The sequence below is a fragment of the Bos indicus x Bos taurus genome, chromosome 22 (genome assembly GCF_003369695.1).
Source record: "Bos indicus x Bos taurus breed Angus x Brahman F1 hybrid chromosome 22, Bos_hybrid_MaternalHap_v2.0, whole genome shotgun sequence".
Lineage (NCBI taxonomy): Eukaryota > Metazoa > Chordata > Mammalia > Artiodactyla > Bovidae > Bos > Bos indicus x Bos taurus.
In genome coordinates, this window is record NC_040097.1 from 15,507,031 (window position 1) to 15,526,519 (window position 19,489).

At 40.0% G+C, this 19,489-nt stretch overlaps 1 protein-coding gene across 16 annotated transcripts in view; it reads right to left on the bottom strand.

The window, feature by feature from the left end:
* Positions 1 to 19,489, bottom strand: part of ERC2 (ELKS/RAB6-interacting/CAST family member 2) — a 984,881-nt gene that overhangs the window by 229,976 nt on the left and 735,416 nt on the right. For all 16 annotated transcript variants that reach the window (XR_003507771.1, XR_003507770.1, XM_027522882.1 and 13 more), the window contains one exon: positions 1,097 to 1,244. Coding sequence is in view for 14 of the 16 variants with exons in the window: in XM_027522882.1 (XP_027378683.1) it covers positions 1,097 to 1,244 (148 nt within the window). In the remaining 2 variants the exon portion in view is untranslated. The remainder of the gene's footprint in view (positions 1 to 1,096; positions 1,245 to 19,489) is intronic.

A 19,489-nucleotide genomic window follows, 5' to 3' on the forward strand; every position in this document is an offset into this window, starting at 1 on the left:
CTGTGGAATGACCCCAACACCCACCAGTGACGGGCACCCTCCCTCTGCAGGAGAGGGCACCCAGGCGTGGCAGTGCTTGTTTACTCGCTCTCTTAGTAAGGCAGTCCCATGAAAATCAGACTCTGGTGCAGGGCCAAAGGATGCCTTTTCCTTCCTGGGGAGGGAAAGGGTTGGCCCAATTGTGACAGGAGGGAGCTTATCTTTTCAGGCATTCAGAGAACTTCAGAGCCACGGGTGGCCCCAGCTAAGCTATGATAGCCACATCGTGAGACCACAGATCACTGAACCATTCTCTGTTGAGTGGGTTTCATAATGAAGCTGCAATCTAACTGACTATTTGTAACCACTGATTCCAAAAGCGCTCAGGTTATATATATATGGAGGAGAAACCGTGTCTGAAGATTTCAGAGATGATTTTGCAATATACTTTAGGTATAAATATTTCCATTTAAGCCACTTCCAGGAAGCCACACAAAAGACACACAGTGGCCTAGATGAGGGAAAAATAGGATAATGTGGCAAATGAATGTTTAAAAATGTATTTGACTAAATAATGGCTACAGGGGTCTCCACGCATAGCCTGGCTATCTCCAAGCCTAGGGGCTGGGAGATGGTTCTTGGCCAGAAAGTTTGGGTAGAAATCATTGAAGAATCAAAGTTGGAAGTAAGGAGAAAAAGAAATCGAAAGAACTAGATAATGGGAGTCATTATTGGGCCCAGAAAGTGAGCAAGACAGAAGGTAACAAGTTCTATGGGAAAGAAAGTGCCCAGAATTTAATTAGTACTTTCTAGGATTTAGTCAGAAGTCATACAAAGTCCACCGGAAGGAAGAGAGCTGAGAGGTATTTCTGGGGAGATGTGAATACAAAAGAAAGCAAAACAGCGCTGGCTGAGAACCACACAAGCCCAGGCACATGCACAAAAACAGGAAAGCAATAAAATGTTCCAGCGACAACTTGGACTATTTTTCTCCTACCTGGTTTCACCTGCTTGAGCATGCAGGATGGACACGGCAAAACGAAGAGTAACTAAACCCAGAGAAAGCACTCCAAACCCACAACCCAGCAAAACACACCAGTCATGCAAAAGGCCCCACCTGCTGCTTTAACTGATGCACTAGTCGATCTTTTTCCCGCTTGAGGGCCATGACTTCTTCTTGTGTCTTTTTCTTTTTGGAGGCAGACAATTCCAGCAAGGCAATGTTCGCATCTTTTTCACTGATTGCCGCAAGAAGTGCTTCCTGTCTGATAAAATAAAGATATTGTGATGATTTTTATAAAGTGAAAAAAATCAGCATTTATAGTTGAAGTGAGCCATAACATGGTGTCTCAAGTGGAGGAATTATGGATAGTGATTAAAAACAACTGCTTCCTTGATTCTCAGAAGAATGGACAAAGTAGTTTGTATCAGAATCCCTGAGACCCACACAGTGTCCTCTGAGACACACCTTTTGATGGCTTCATAGACACAGCTGTATACAAGAAATGGAGGGAGTCAGTCTGCACATTCCTAAGACATCTACCCATTTATCCATCCAGTAATTCAACTGTTGAATCCTATCCGTTGAATCCTTCCATCTATCTATCCATTCGTTTGCCAGGTAAAGTTCTAGATATCCCAAGACAAGTCAATAGAGTTGGGCAGCAAATTCAATATCAAGTATTATTTTTATCATGCAAGAATTTCTTTTGAAAAAGGCATGCAGAGATATTTACTAGGGTCTCCTTTCAATTTTCAATGAAATTAGTTACACTCCCCCACCATTCTACCAAGAACCACTCATTTCTCAGTCTTTCTTACCTCAGTAATTTTAACACCAATCACTAAGTAGCCCAGGTTTCTCAATTAGAAGTTATCCTTGACTCCCTTTCTTCCTGTTCACTCAGAGCCAATCCATCAATAATTTCATTAGGTTTTACACCAAAACACATCCCCTATCTCAATTAACTTACTGTTACAAACTTATCCCACCCATCAGCAACTACTTGTGTAGCTTAACCACTTGCCACCCTGGTACAGAGACCAAAGTAATCTTTAAAACAATATAAATCCAGATTCCACCATTCTGTTGAATGAAAAGTCCATCCTATCACCCACTAAACTTTAAATTCAGACCCTTTACTGATGCCTGCAACTCGTTACACCAACTGGCCCTGAGCATCTCTCTGAGGTCATCTTGTTCTTTCTTTCCCTCCTCAGTCACATTTTGTTCCTGATCTCTTTTCCAGTCCCTGAAAATGTTACACTTGTTCTCACCTCTTAAGCTTTGCCTCTGCCATTCCCTCTGCCTGGAATACCTTTGCCACAAACAGCACCTTTCATGTTTCAGCTCGAAAAAGCCCTCTCCAGCCACTCTCCCTAGAGGCGACTTCTCAGCTTCCACCTTGTACCCAAGCCACTGGTCTGTCATGGTACACTGTTTTTTGTTTTCATAGAACTGTTCACTGCTTGAAAAAATCTTAAGATATTTACTATTTGTTTGTTTTCCAGACTTGACACTCCATGAATTCGAACCCCATTACCTTGTGCACCACCAATTCTCCAGCTTCTAGAAGAGCATAAAGCAGGTGTCAAAAATGTTTGTTCGATAAATAAATAAGTTCAGTTTACACTTCCTAAAAACTTTTAAGACACCACTGGAAAACTCTCTTATTTAAAAAAATTACAGTGCTTTGACTGCTGATTAATTGCTGATCACTGCTCACTTAGAAAAGTATTACAGTTGCTTCCTCCCATTTTATAGTCTAATTTTCTGTCAACATCTGTCACAAATTTTAACCTAGAATTTTCTGAGACTATTACTGACTCAGAAATGGCCCTCTTGGTATGTTTCATTTAGTCCTCCTTTCCTCTGAGGAGGCCTCGTCTCAACCATTTGTGTCACTTCAGCAATGGTCTAGATAATTTAGAAGACCCTATAGCCCTAGGAAAGCCTCCATATTGAGTACTTTTTTCCTCACAAGCCCCAGGACTGAAACCTGGTCATGGTCCTGTTTTGCCTTTCTTTAATTCCCAAAACAAGACCAGGCCCTCTCCAGATGTTTGGACAAGATGGTCATTATTTGGATCTCCGATTTCTTTTCCTTTTCACTACAGGGATTTGAATGGACTTTTCTGGGCCCTGCTCATGCCAGGCAGTAGGAGCTTCTGTCTGAGGCCCAATCAGACTTGTGAGCAGCAGAAATGTTGGGAAATATCTCCACTTTCCAGAAGAAAACCAGTGTAGGCTAGACTACAAGTAACAGCTTTAATAGTCAACTTCACAGAGCCTGTCTCTTTCTGGATAATATCTTGAGACAATAGACATGTCGGCCATTCACAGCCACTGCATATTTATATATAAGGCCAAGGTGAAGAGGCTGCATAGACTTCAAATCAGGGAGAGCTCAACGGCTATCTACTCCAATTTAGCTACTACACACCTAAGGTGAGTGCAATAGTTTTTGCCACTCTGCTCCAAGTAGAAATTTCCAAGTGAAACTTTTTAAGTGGAAACAACTGAAAAGATCATTTTTTGGAAAATTGGGAGTTGACAGTACATTATGCTATATCCCAAAGATTCATCTTTTATAGCTATATGCAGCCATTTAAAATGCTGATTTAAAAAATGTAATGATACATGAGAACATGTATGTTTGTTGAGAGACTCCATGAGCCTCATATTTCTGCATACTTTATGAGCAAAGGTGCTACCTTCTGTTCTCACAGGTTTCCAAGGATTGTTTAGAGTGAATAGCCTTGAGACATACACACAGTGTTCCTGTTACAATCAAAGGCTAAATATACTACTGCCTTGTATAACAGTATTTCCTTGCAGAGCAAAGGACAGACATCTTATTGCCCTGTCTTATAAAAGATTCAAGTTCTCTGAACTCAGGGTTGCTATCCTTCAATGCAACCCATTACATATACAGCTATTCATCTGGCCCTCTTGTCTTGCCTCCAAAGAACTTGGGGAATGGAATGGGGTCTTGACATAAATATACTGATGCTTGAGCAATAAAGCCAACGCCTCTAACCCAAAAGTCTCTGGTTCTCTGCCTGCATCCCTGAAACAGAGGCAGGCAAACCTGTTAGCATGTCAATAAGAAAAATTTCAGACCCTTCACAGCTCTTGATATGCAAATGTATACACAATATCCCCCAAATAAAAACCATATTCATAGAAAGAAATGAGAGGGAAAACATTAAAATGCTAACAGGCATTATCTAATGCTGGTGAAATAGATAGGCTGGTTTTTACTTTTTCTTATGCTTATATCTTTCTATGTTATACTTCCCTCCCACAAAATATCGTAAGAATAAACACTTAAAAATTGTAAATGAAGTGCTTCAGTCACAAAATAAACTGCAGGTACATGCTTCAAATATTTGGCATACCTAAAATTTGCTCATTTTTCCCATCAAGCTACATATGTTCTTTCTGTCCTTCTCATTCTTTATGTACAGGTAGGTGTACACACACATTTTCATACACATACCCATCTGGTACAATCTCATCATCTCCCACTTGAACAATTACAACAATCTCCGAACTAGTCTCCTGATGTTCACTTTCATTCCTGTGTCATGACCCTTTTAAATTCATTTTCCTCTTCTAGGTCAAAATTTAGAATGACATAACTTTAGTAATTGTATAGAAAAAGCAAGAGAGTTCCAGAAAAACATCTACTTCTGCTTTATTGACTATATCAAACCTTTGACTATGTCGATCACAACAAACTAGAAAATTTTTCAAGAGTTGGGAATACCAGACCACCTGACCTGCCTCCTTAAAATCTGTATGCAGGTCAAGAATCAACAGTTAGAACTAGACATAGAACAATGGACTGGTTCTAAATTGGGAAAGGAGTACATCAAGGCTGTATATTGTCAACCTGCTCATTTAACTTATATGCAGAGTACATCATACGAAATGCTGGGCTGGATGAAACACAAGCTGGAATCAAGATTGCCAGGAGAAATATCAATAACTTCAGATATGCAGATGACACCACCCTTATGACAGAAAGCAGAGGAATTAAAAAGCCTCTTGATGAAAGTGAAAGAGGAGAGTGAAAAAGCTGGCTTAAAACTCAGCATTCAAAGAACTAAGATCATGGCATCTGGTCCCATCACTTCATGGCAAACAGATGGGGAAACAATGGGAACAGTGACAGACTTTATTTTCTTGGGCTCTAAAATTACTGCAGATGGTGACTGCAGCCATGAAATTAAAAGATGTTTGCTCCTTGGAAGAAAAGCTATGACCAACCTAGACAGCATATTAAAAAGCTGACATGTTAGTTTGCTGACAAATGCACGTCTAGTCAAAGTTATGGTTTTTTCAGTAGTCATGTATGGATGTGAGAGCTGGACCATAAAGAAAGCTGAGTGCTGAAGAATTGATGCTTTTGAACTATGGTGTTAGAGAAGACTCTTGAGAGTCCTTTGGACTGCAAGGAGATCCAACCAGTCCATCCTAAAGGAAATCAGTCCTGAATATTTATTGGAAGGACTCATGTTGAAGCTGAAGTTCCAATACTTTGGCCACCTGATGCAAAGAACTGACTTATTGGAAAAGACCCTGATGCTGGGAAAGATTGAAGGCAGGAAGAGAAGGGGATGACAGAGGATGAGATGGTTGGATGGCATCACCGACTCGATGGACATGAGTTTGAGCAAGCTCTGGAGTTGGTGATAGACAGGGAAGCCTGGGATGCTGCAGTCCATGGGACTGCAAAGAGTCAGACACGACTGAGTGACTAAACTGACTGAAAAGTTATCATCAACCTAAAGAATGACTCCTCTAAACTCCTTTTCTCCTACAGTTTTATAACTTGGGCTTTTCATGTATTTAACATATATTGCTGTTCTTATAATACATCAAAAGTCCCAGTAAATTAATTTCTAATTCCCAGTTTTCTCTCAATAAGAAACATATTAATCCCCAAATCTCTACAGATGTTGTCACTAAATAGAGCCTCAAATCTAATAATTCTTAATTAGTAAACCTCAAAATAAATTTAAAATCATTTTTATAAAAGTGTATTTAAAACTACTCTCAATACTAATATCCATACAAAATAACAATTTTGTTCTTCATAAACTTGTCCTTATTGTATTGTTTGTTTTGTTTGCTCTTGGCTAAGAAATCTTTTTATAAGTACTAGTATTATGCAATGATAGAACTCTGAATAAAATTAATGTAGCAATGATTATACATATTCAGAAACCCTCATTTAAAGACCGGCCTTAAACTAATGATATTTTTTCCTAAAATATCTTGATTGATATCTATATTCAGTAATTCCTGTCTACTTAAATCAAAGAGTAATTGGCAAAAGGTTTTTTAAATTACACAAAACTAGAAAAACATGAACATTACATACTTAGGATATTTGGAGAGATGTTCTGAATATGTTAAGGTTATATCTAGCCATTTCCTAGATATACCCTTACAGGGATGTCAGGCAAAGCAAATTCTTAATTCTAGGCTGACAGAGCCATTATATTTGTTTTTTAAAAGCAAAAATCTTCATGAGTTTAAAATAACTTTTTATAACTCTGATACATCTTAACTAATGGATTATTCCATTATGAGTTAACTCTGCATGGTTATGGATTTTCATTAACCATAGTTTCAAAGTCAGGGTTTTTTGCTTTTTTTGTTTTTTTGAGGGTAAGGGATACTAAGTTCCAGAAAAGCATCTATTTCTGCTTTATTGACTATGCCAAAGCCTTTGAGTGAGTGGATCACAATAAACTGTGGAAAATTCTTCAAGAGATGGGAATACCAGACCACCTGATCTGCCTCTTAAGAAATTTGTATGCAGGTCAGGAAGCAACAGTTAGAACTGGACATGGAACAACAGACTGGTTCCAAATAGGAAAAGGAATTCGTCAAGGCTATATATTGTCACCCTGTTTATTTAACTTCTATGCAGAGTACATCATGAGAAACGCTGGACTGGAAGAAACACGAGCTGCAATCAAGATTGCCGGGAGAAATATCAATAACCTCAGATACACAGATGACACCACCCTTATGGCAGAAAGTGAAGAGGAACTAAAAAGCCTCTTGATGAAAGTGAAAGTGAAGAGTGAAAAAGTTGGCTTAAAGCTCAACAGTCAGAAAACGAAGATCATGGCATCCAGTCCCACTACTTCATGGGAAATAGATGGGGAAACAGTGGAAACAGTGTCAGACTTTATTTTTCTGGGCTCCAAAATCATTGCAGATGGTGACTGCAGCCATGAAATTAAAAGACGCTTTCTCCTTGGAAGGAAAGTTATGACCAACCTAGATAGCATATTGAAAAGCATAGATATTACTTTGCTAACAAAGGTTCATCTAGTCAAGGCTATGGTTTTTCCTGTGGTCATGTATGGATGTGAGAGTTGGACTCTGAAGAAGGCTGAGCGCTGAAGAATGGATGCTTTTGAACTGTGGTGTTGGAGAAGACTCTTGAGAGTCCCTTGGACTGCAAGGAGATCCAACCAGTCCATTCTGAAGGAGATCAGGCCTGGGATTTCTTTGGAAGGAATGATGCTAAAGCTGAAACTCCAGTACTTTGGCCACCTCATGCGAAGAGTTGACTCACTAGAAAAGACTCTGATGCTGGGAGGGATTGGGAGCAAGAGGAGAAGGGGACGACGGAGGATGAGATGGCTGGATGGCATCACTGACTCGATGGACGTGAGTCTCAGTGAACTCCGGGAGTTGGTGTTGGACAGGGAGGCCTGGTGTGCTGCGATTCATGGGGTCCCAAAGAGTCGGACACGACTGAGCGACTGATCTGATCTGATCTGAAGGGATACTAAATATAAGTTTTTTCAAAGAATAACTTCATCTGTTAGCCCTATATTGGATTCTAAGTTTTGATAATTCTCATAGGCCAGTGTGCTGATATATCTAACTTAAAGCACTCAATAATAAATACTTCACTGATTTTAGAAAATACAAGATGCTGACATAAACTAGGAAGCTTAAATGTCCCCCTTTTGGGGGGCTCAACCTTTTAAAAGCTGAGAAAATTGATATATCCTTTACATCTATGTCTTTTTTTTTTTTAAGGCTCAAGTATAAAGAGTATATATGTGGCTATAAATCAGAAATATAAAGAAAAACCCTCATTCATTTCCTCATCAAGTGAGCCACCTTCTAAATTCAAAGCCAGAGTTACAGTGCTTCAGGAAACTTCACTGTCCCATCAACAAGAAGAAGGTTTCTCTGAGCCTGAAGTCACTTTCAGCACTCAGTCCCTCCTTTTTGCTTATTCACCGACAGCATGAAAAGGAACATATATACTCGTCTTTAGACAGTTAGTGGGGTTAAGTATATGCCAAAGGCTTGCAAAATTATCTTTAGAACACTGCAATGCTTCGGTATACAATTACTAAGGTGATCTGTCTATGCCCCAAAATGTAACTTAAAATATGAAAAGGAAGCCCAAATATGCTAGAAAGGAAGATAAGATAATGCAAAGAGAAATAAATCTATAAGAGTCTGCTGAATGCCAAGCTAAGAAAGTGGACCATAGACGGCATTTTATCAAAGTGCAGCCTAAACAAACGTCAAGGGGAATAATTTCTTTAACAAATATGGGCAACAATGAAGGAAAAGAGAGGGGAATTCTGTGCCCCTGCATGCATTTAGTCAGGGTTAACAATGGATAAAATTATGTGCAAGAACACATTTAATAACCCTAAGCTGTCATTCAGTTTGTAGGAGGTAGTCAAGATACAGCTAATAAAACACCAAAAAAATGGTTTTAGCCACCCTGAAAAAAATCCTCAACGGAATAAAACAAAAGAGGACTGAAGGGCATCTCCTGCCAAGATAAATGCCTTCTTTCCAGAGTTGCCTATGGCTAGCCTTCACAAAGAGAGTTCTACAATCCTCAGATGGTAATACATTCCTACGTCACTTATCACAGTCAATTTAAAAGGGAGCTTTATAAACATTTCTATTTCACTCCCTGTTGCTGTCGTTCTTTTAATGATGACTTGAGCTCTGAAAGAGGATTGAAAATTAATTTTAGGAGTTGTAAATGAGGCAGGCCAATTAGGAACTGTTATAAATTAGGTTGTGGGGAGAAGCATTAACACAGTTTTTCCTGTGGGCTCTTGTTTTAGTTAGCTGGCCCATCTTTAGGAACACATTCAATTACAAAAGCAGATGCTTAAAAAATGCATTCCATTAAGAAATGTTTGGATAATTTCAAGGGAAAACCTATATTATGTATGCTGCTTAGCCCACAGTCATGTTCTAATCATACTGTGGGGAAAAATTCCGCTCAATCAACTTTTCCCAGTTAATTACTGTTTTCTTTCCCTTATGACCCTGAATCTTCAACCATAAGTTCAGTAGGAGGTGACTTAAGACAGACGGTGACGAAAGATCCTGTTCAAAACAGCCTCTCTCTTACCTCTGGTGTGAGAGTAAGGTTTGCCACAATCAACCCTGCAGATAGATGATCATTTGCCTAAATTTTAAAAGCTGTATTTTCAAACAGCACAGTGAGAAAGAAAAGGCTTTTGGTAACAATTAATATCAACACTACCCACCAGTAGAATGATGTATTGTGTATACAGAAGGCCCACGCAGAAAATGAAGCAGCTTGCATGAGGTGGGCCCACAGGGTGAGATATATTTGAACAATGTGAGTTTTACCAAGGACAAAGAACAGACCAGATTTGTAAAGGCGAAGCTTTGGCAGCCCAGACTCCTTAATGTGGTTTGCTCTCCGTCGCCCACCTAAAACTGACCTCAAGAAATCGTTTACTCCAATTACAGAGAATTCTGTCTTTGAAATCTAATAGCACATGACTGGAATTTCCTAACACAGGGGCTACGAGTCTTGTGGAAGTTCTTTGCTCCACTTTGTGCACTGGTTTCTACCCCACTACTCTCTCAGGGCACAACCCAGGGAGGCAGTCAGCTCATCCTTGAGCTCCTCCTAGTGCAACCAGTCCAGCATCCCGTGCTTCAGGATACAAAGATGCCTGTACCTCTCGGCATCCTTCTGCAAAGGGATACAGGTGAGTCTGAGTCCAGCTGATTTTCCCATCTGGAAAAGGCCTGAGGCCAGACAACGATCAGTGCCAGAAGAGGTATTGCCTCCATCCTAAATCAGTTTCTCCATCCCCAGACCTTTGGAGATTGATAAAAAGACAATAAGGAATGGGAAGGACCACTGTCCAGGTTCTGGCAAAGGACATGTGTGAAGCATTATTGACTATTGTGTGCCTGATCCAGAGAGAGAGACAGAGAGAGGGAGAGAGGAAAAAGAAAAAATAGAAAAAAAGTAAATACTTCTTTTGTTTGTTGTGATTTTTGAAAACTCACCAATACAAATATAGTATTACTCAAATTCTTTAGAAGAGAAGACACTTAGTGCCTACGTTTTGGAACTGAATATACCTGGGTTTGAATCTCAGCAATATCTTTGTTTTTATGCCCATGGGCAAGTTACTTTATGACTCTGAAACTTCTATTTCCTCATTATGAACTAAGGAAAGATAACAGTAACTCTCTCAGATTGTTGTAAGAGCTAAACATGATAATGCAAGTAGAGATTCTGTCCAATGTCTGACAGGACCACACAAATGTTAGCAATCATTTATTATTACATAAGATGGACACCACAAAATGTAATGACTCAAGAGTTTTACATTAATTTTTACCAGATCCTCTTCAATATCTAAATATGCCAGTGGGTCTCTTATTTTCAAGACAGACTCTCAGAGAAGCCTCTGAAATTGGTTTTGTTAAGCTGCCCATTTGACTTTCATGAGCTGATAACTGTTTTGCAAACAAACTTAAAGGAGAAAATAGAGCTTAACTGTGGAGAAGAATATTCCCATCATAGAAGAGTTGCATCCCAGACCAGCCTGGTCTGACTGTGCAGTATCATCCTGTCCGAACTGATAGGAAAGGCCACATGAAGGTGGGCAAGGCGTGATTCCTGCAGTGTGAAAAATGGAAATGTTGTTCTGAAAAGTGACCTTTTAAAAGGCAAGGTCAGGAACAAAATCTAACCAAAGTCAAACAACTTCAAAGCAAAACAAAAAATCTTCCATTAAAAAAAAAGAAAGAAACAAACAAACAAAAAATTGGTAAATTTGGAAGACAATGAAGGCAAGTGAAATGAAAGGACTCTGACCCACCAGACTACCCTGTGTCAGTGTAATGTTCTATGATACTCATTCATTCATGTTATTTGCATTCAGTGATGAGAAGGCTCCTCTGGAGAGCATTTAACTCCGCCAAAGTGGTTCTCTATATAAAATACACCCAACCAGACTCCCTGGGTTATTGATGATTGATAATAAGAAAACTAAATACATCTGGACTTCACTGTGAGCCAATGCTTTGCCAGCATCTACCTAAACTAAAAGTATTGTCCATGGATGATCAGTTACTGTCAAGAGACTTGACTCATCACATTAACTTTTTGGTTGACTTCAAGGCTTGGCCCCTAGGGTATCCAACCATTTTTTTTTTCTTATTGGTAAGACGTATATATGCATGTGTATATTATGTAAGTATATTTTAATTTTCCCTTTATATTTAAGGTTACTAAGATTTGTTAGTAAGCCCTGCACAGAACAGCAAACTGCACTCCTGTATCTTGAAATAAATATTTCCCTTCTTAATTTGAAATTTTTGTGTTAAATCAAACCTCATTTTGTTTATGTTTACACGGAATAGAATATCCCCAGAGGCTATATTATAATGAAAAACAAAGCAGATTTTCATGTCATTGCTCTAAGAGGGATATGAGCAGAAGGGGGCACATTCCAGAATTTTGTTAATGCAACATTTGAAGAAAATTGAATTAAGGCTTTGTGTGGCAGATCTTAGTAGAGAGAAATACAAACTAAGTTTGTTGGAAGCAGCTTCTTTGAGAGGCTTCCCATTCATGGGAAGGAAAAAGGCAGTTGTGCTCCTGCATTGGAGGAGGAAACACAGAGTGGTGTGGATGACGGTACTGACCAGGCAAAAAGCAGGTTTCTAGGAGGGCAGGAAGATGATATATGACAAAGAGGGGGTGCTAAACAGATTCCCATCAACTTGAACCTGTTCTGCCTTGCTGTGCCTGCCACAGAACTGAGCAAAGATTTAGGATAATCAATAGGAGTCTTCCTGGAAAGCTGATGATTTTTAAAGCACACTCAAGGATGAGATTGGGCACGTAAATCTCTTTGAGAAGTCTGGGTTTAAGGTCTGCCATCTCGTGGCCATTGCAATAAATTCTGCCCTTTTCCACTCCCCCACCCCTCCCGCCCCCAAGGTAGTTGTACCTTTGTAATCTATATTCTAAAGAGGTATCACAAGGGGTGCTTATTTAAAAAAAAAAAAAGAACTTTAGCCACAGGAGATCTCCACAATGCAGAGGGAGTTAAGGCATTTCACATTCTAATCCCCCTTCTGCTTACATTTTTCATTCCTTGATGAAAGCTTACAATCAAATTATCACTTATCAAATTATCAAATAATCATTCCATATGGGATTAAACCTGCCGAGAAGTCAATTAAGAGGTGATAGGTATGTTTTAGATGCCTGTTTCAAGATGTAACTTAATTGACACATAGTTACCTACAAAGGAATGAAAGAAAGTCCCAGTTCTGTTCTTGTCATAGATTTGCTAAGAGATTATATAGAATAAAAAAGATTGTAAATCCAATGTGGCTTTGTACCTAAAAACTAAGAGGATATGTTTTTCTGGAAATAACTTAAAATTCCAAATGACAGAAATTAAAAATACACAGTTCGACATTGTGAGGGAACCAAATTGATCACAGTTCTACGTTGGAAAGAAACTGCTAAAATGCCACCATGAAAACACACAACATTTCAAAAGGACACTCACTAACCACTTGTTGACTATGTCAATGGGAGAGAAAGCAAATGCACGGGGCCAATTTCTTGACAAGGCTTCACCCATGTACCATAACCTATAGATGAAAAAGAGATGCAGATGAAAGAGCAGATTCAAAGACCATAAATTGATCTCAGAGCCCAAATTAAAGACCAAAGTTTGTGTGTGTATGTGTACAAATACATACACACACACGCATACACACCTAAAATGTAACATTACTAAGCAACTGATTTAAAAGACATGCAGAATAAAGCGCTGCAAAAATAAGCCAGTGAGTACAAAAAATAATGAGAAGCCGTGTGTTAGTTTCCTAAAATTTCTGGATTCATGAATACAATATGCGGGACACTACTGGAGGGCTCCTTCTCAGAGGGTGAAGGAACATGAAACCAGATAGCGGATGCAGAATGAGAGAGTCTGGTAAACTACCTGAAAGCACTCCACATCTGGAAAGAATCGCGGGGGAACCAGCCCAAGACACCATGGTATAGAAAGCAGTCTCAGATTTACAGTATGGGTGGCCCTGTGGCTCATGGAGGTGAAATTTCTACTCTGGGAGGAGCGATCACTAGAGGCAAGAACATTCTGACGTGAAATTACAAAGTTCAACCAGAAGCAACTGAGATGAACGTGTTCTTCTGGGGTGGCTGTTTATTGGCCACACTAGGAAAACTAAACCAAACAGATGATCAGAGCTCAGTTCTTCAATCCCTTCAACACAGTGCCCATTGCATACCAGGTATAAGAGATGGAAGAACAAACAAACCCACGTATTTACAGTGTAAATACAGACACAACTCCTGCTTCCTTGGAGCTTACCAAATAGCAGACCCCGGAGACTCTCCATACACAGTCATGAGATGAGTTGACCCTGCAATGATGTCACAAAACATAAGGAAATACCCTTCTATTTCCACTGGGAACAAATACCAGGCCATCAGCAATACCATGCAGAGAAGATATCCATGAATCCAGGCATGAGAATCCACAAGGCATCTCCACCCATGTATACCAGATACTGGATAACTGATTCAAGAGCTGTCTCCCATCCTGTCCTCTTCATTCTCAGAGTCCAATGCAATCCAGCTATGATCCAGAAGTTCAAAAACAAATGAATAAATAGAAACACAAAACCTTATGTTTATAGCTATTAGGCTGAATGATATGAAGGGCTTTTTGTAGATCAGAAACAGTCAAGTATTAGCAATTCTATGTAATTCAACCTAACAGTTTTCTTTCATAATGAAAGCAGCTTTACTGGTTTCTTTTTCACTTGTTTATAATAGGTACCCATTCTCATTCTTTATCACTTTCTACTCTCAAAGATTTAAAAGCTTGAGGCATTTCCCTCTCCACAATACCCAATTCTTAATGCCACATGGACCCAAGACTAACCACCAGAGGCAATTAATCCAGTCCACAGGAGAGAGATTGCTACACAAATCAGAGGAGGAGGGGAGATTAGAAGCCCAGAAAGGTGACAGAGCTCAGTTCCTTTCAGACCTGGAAAACCACTTAGTGAGAAACATCCCGGTGACCAGACCCCAACCTGACACTGATTACCACTCCCAGAGGTTCTGACCTGTTGACCGACTGCTTTGAGATCAGATCATCTATCTCCCAGGACAGCCTTGAGGCTGCCCAGCCCCGCTGAACAGCAACAGAGCGCCTTCTTTTAGATTTGAACTTCAAGGCACAGGACGTAAGGCTTAAGTTCAAAGAAGAATGGGGCTGCAGAACTATTAATGGGGTTTCCAAAGTCTCATTGATGACAGCATTGATAAAAAGAGCACCTCTGAGGATGGCAACACACTCATGGGTAGTGGCATAAGAGAGCATCTGATGCTGTCAACCAGTGTCTTAATCCCCATCTGTATCTGAAAAGAACTCACCATAGACAAAAAAAAAAAACAAAAAAAAAAACCTATGCTAAGTGCTTGGCAAGAGATAAGGCTTGCAAACTCCTCTGGTGAAGAAAGCATATGAAACTTAAGTCACAAAAGATAAATAATTGTTGATTAGTGAATGACTCCATTGTTAGGATAAAAGATCGTTAATAGACAAATAAATCATTAATAAATCACTGTGTTTGCTGTATGATATACAAGGCATAAGTGAAGCACATTATTTCATTTTGTCCTCTCAAATTATCCTCCAAGGAGAACGTTATTAATCATCACTCTTATTTTAAAGTTAAGTAAACTGAGTCTGTATGATTTAAGTAGATTGCCCAAAGTTGTCTGGGTGACTTGGTCATTTTGCTAAAATGCTTGTTAGTAGGAAGGAAGGAACATCCCTTTGGTCTGGGATGATGGAGGTAAACTCACAGAGAGGGCAGGGGTGACAGCTGGGTGTGAAGACGAGCTCCACTGGAAAGGCTCTGGAGGGAAAGAGAGACTTCCAGATGGTGATCAGCCTTTGCGGAAATGTTAAGAGAACTTGTGTGCTACATGCTAAGTCACTTCAGTCGTGTCTGACTCTTTGTGATCCCATGGATCGTAGCCCTCCAGGCTCCTCTGTCCATGGTATTCTCCAGGCAAGAATACTGGAGTGGGTTGCCATTCCCTTCTCCAGGGGATCTTTCCAACCCAGGGATTGAACCCATGTCTCTTACATCTGCTGCACTGGCAGGTGGGTTCTTTACCACTAGTGCCACCTGAGAAGCCATTTAAAACTATTTCTCTCTTGCTTATTTATGCTTATTTCCAGCTGTACAACTTCCAGGAATGTTAGGGTACCATCAAGGAAAAGTGTGGCCAAACTAAATAATTCCTAAGTGCCAACCCAAAGACTGGAACTGGCTCATGCTGAAGTTTTCATACACATATGGTTGCAAGCACATACTCACGCATGTACATACAAGTCCCTGCACACTCATTCATATACACGCATGATGATATAAACCAATATTGTGGCAGTAATATTGCCAATGCTTTGTAAGTAATGGCAACCTTGTATTCTAAAATTAGGTAATGCCCTTCCTACTTTCTGATGTAAAAATGCCCTTTTATCCAATGATGATGACTGTAGTTAACATGTGAAGAGTCTCATTTAATAGTTTAATTAGGTTATCAAGCTTTATATTGTTTTCAAAAATATTTTTTTTATATTATTGGTTCATAACATCCAAAGTCTAGAGAGCATTCATTTGATTGCTAAATATTATTATAATGAGGGTGTGTATGAAGAATATCTGGGGCATTACTTTGCCCCCTCCACTGTTCTACATAGATGGGGGCTTGTCTTTCTTTTTAAAAAATGCTTGACATTTCCCTAAATATTGCTGAGGTTTCCAAGCAGCCCACCTTATAAACTAATAAATGTCATGTTAAACTTAAATTGTTCTTACTAAGTGACCAACCCTTTGAAAAGAAGGAAGTCCGTTTCAGATATGGTATCCATAGGATATGTGGATATTAATTTTTATTTCACAAATACGCCTTGTCAGACATAAAGTCCATGTTTTTCTGGAGGCCCTCAATTATCATAGAAGGAAAGAGAAATTGAGTTGGTTAACATTAGTCTTTAAGAAACCTACATCCACAAGTGGCCAGAGGATTCAGTGCAAACCTGCTTCTCCTCCCATTGTTCATTTTGTTGGGTTTCTAATGCAATATGTATCTGTATCGAACCAATGAATGTAGGAATAATCAATGTCTCAGAAGACTTAGGAACATGGTAGTATTCCTTCAACTATCTCCTAAAGTGACTACAGATAAGGATTGTACCAGGGTGGTCCTAAGATATGAATCAGGACCTAAGGATTGAAGTCACAGGTAGGTGAGGCTGATGCCAATTCAATAACAGGAAAAGCTCTAGCTAAGTCACAGATGTCAAACAATAGCACAGGTTTCCTTGTTCTCATCTCTGAAGGTATTGGTACAGGTACCAGAGGACCATCTTGAGCAATTCCCAGAGAAAGAATTCTAACAAAGGATGAGTGATGTGACTAAACCTGTTTTAGTTGATTTCTTTGGACTATAAGCAGCAGAAACTGATTCTGGCTAACTTAGCAAAGAGAGGATGTATTAGAGGGATGCTTGGATGGAACAAAGAAGAAAAAAGAGAGTTTTAGGAAGGTCAATGAGAGAATCACTCCAGGACCCTCATAGCAAGAGTCCCCAAATCTTTCTTAGAATCCTTATATAATAACTATGCTACAATCTTTAAAGACAGTGAATTTTGACCTTCCCGGAAAGGAAATAGATGAGCCCAACTCAAATCAATACGCTACAACCTGGGATCCCTAGCACTGGGAACTCACCCTAAATAACTGCTTCACATAAACAGGGATAGCTATGATTTGGGAGCAATTGCTAATTGGCAATCAGTCTACTGATCTTGGGAGAAGGCAATGGCACCCCACTCCAGTACTGTTGCCCGGAAAATCCCATGGATGGAGGAGCCTGGTAGGCTGCAGTCCATGGGGTCGCTAAGAGTCAGACATGACTGAGTGACTTCTTTCACTTTCCACTTTCATGCATTGGAGAAGGAAATGGCAACCCACTCCAGTGTTCTTGCCTGGAGAATCCCATGGACGGAGAAGCCTGGTAGGCTGCAGTCCATGGGGTCGCAAAGAGTCGGACATGACTGAAGCGACTTAGCAGCTACTGATCTTACAGCCTGAAGGGTCTATTTCAGTGGTGTGGCTGGAACTGGCTGTTACTGGCTAGCAGGAGTCAATTATGTGCATCTCTTTCCAGCTCCATGGTCAGTCTCTACCTTGGCCATGGCAGGAGTATTTATACCATGGAAATTGGCAAGTATTACCAATCAGGGTATTTTCCCCACTGACATGGCTTAGCAGCACACCACTGTCCTATTTCAAGATTACAGAACCACCTTGCCAAGCTGCTAGACACACAAAAGGACATGCCATAGATTCCACAACTGGGTATGTTTTCTAATATGTGCTGATGCTCATCAGCACTTTGTGTGTGTGCTGAACACTACACTATTCTAAAGCACTATACTACTATGACACTACACACTATACTATTCTAACTCCTTTATGTATATTAACTCATTCAATCTGCATAGTAATTTCAAGAGGTAGGTGTTATCTTTTCCCCATGTGACAGACAAGGAAATAGACACAGATTGGGATGAATTAGTTTGCCTGAGTTCACATGGCTAATAAATGGCGAAGTGCAGATTTGAACCTGGGCAGTCTATAATTTGATAAGTCCTCAAAGTTAAACAGACAATCTGTCACTACCGTTAAAGGTTGTGATACCCTTGCCACAGAGAAATGAGACAATGCAATTGCTCTGAATCTTGTGAGGACTTGGCTGAATCTCAGTAAGGATCTTCCATCAGTCACAGTGCTGCTATCAGCAAGAACAGCCCAGGACAGCTCCCAATGAGTGCTTGGCAGTTCATTCTTTTCATTATCCAGTGTGCCCAAGGGATCAAGGCCAAAGTCAAAAAGCTGCTGCTGCTGCTACTGCTAAGTCACTTCAGTTGTGTCCGACTCTGTGCAACCCCATAGATGGCAGCCCACCAGGCTCCCCCACCCCTGGGATTCTCCAGGCAAGAACATTGGAGTGGGTTGCCATTTCCTTCTCCAATGCATGAAAGTGAAAAGTGAAAGTGAAGTCGCTTAGTCGTGTCCAACTCTTCTCGACCCCATGGACAGCAGCCCACCAGGCTCCTCCTCATGGACTGCAGCCTACCAGGCTCCTCCGTCCATGGGATTTTCCAGGCAAGAGTACTGGAGTGGGTTGCCATTGCCTTCTCTATCAAAAGCCGCTACAAATTCACAAAGAGATTCAAAGTGTACAGTGCTAGAACTCCCCAAGGGAGTGAAAACGGTACTTTACGACTCAGCAGTCAGTGCATATAATGTGGATGTTACTGAATGGGCCCTGATGCCACAACCCCAGTAAGAAAGGGGAGAGAAGTCTGGACCTTCAACCAACCTCCACCACTAGTGCAACTGGGAGGCAGGCACTGAAAACAGAAAGCACTTATCGGAAAATTACAATAGTAATTACAATTAGTAATTACTAATGGAAACAGTCACATGATTTCAGATGTGTGTCTTGGACAGGTCACTTACCATTATGCATCTTAGCTGTGGGGCCTGTAAAATGAAAATGCTGTTACCTACTCCCAAGGTCACTGAGGTTCAAATGAGATAACCAACAGGAAAACATCTGATAGACTGCAAAATCTCACAAAACTGTAAGCAATATCCCTACTCACATAGCTGTGTTCCCTAAAGCCTAAACAGCAATGATGTAGATCAATTCACTTCAAGCAATATTTGTCATGGACTCACTGTGAGTCAGGCATTGCTTCTATCAATTAAGCCAAACCCGTCAAGCTGGTGTAAAGTCATCAGTCCAAATGGCTGATGGGAATTTCAACTGGGATAAACCTAAGTCCATGAAGGGAAAATGAATATCTGAAGGAAACAAGACCTCTTTCTTTCTCTAATGATTTATTTAGAGAAGTACCATAACCCACTGACAGGAAAGAAAATGCTGTTTCTAAAGAGTCTTTAAAAATGATCAATTATTTAGATCTACAGAAGAGTCAATGAATATTTGAGTGAATGAATGCGATTCCATAGATCTGGATTCAAATCCAAGTTCTGCACCATTATCATCTGTGG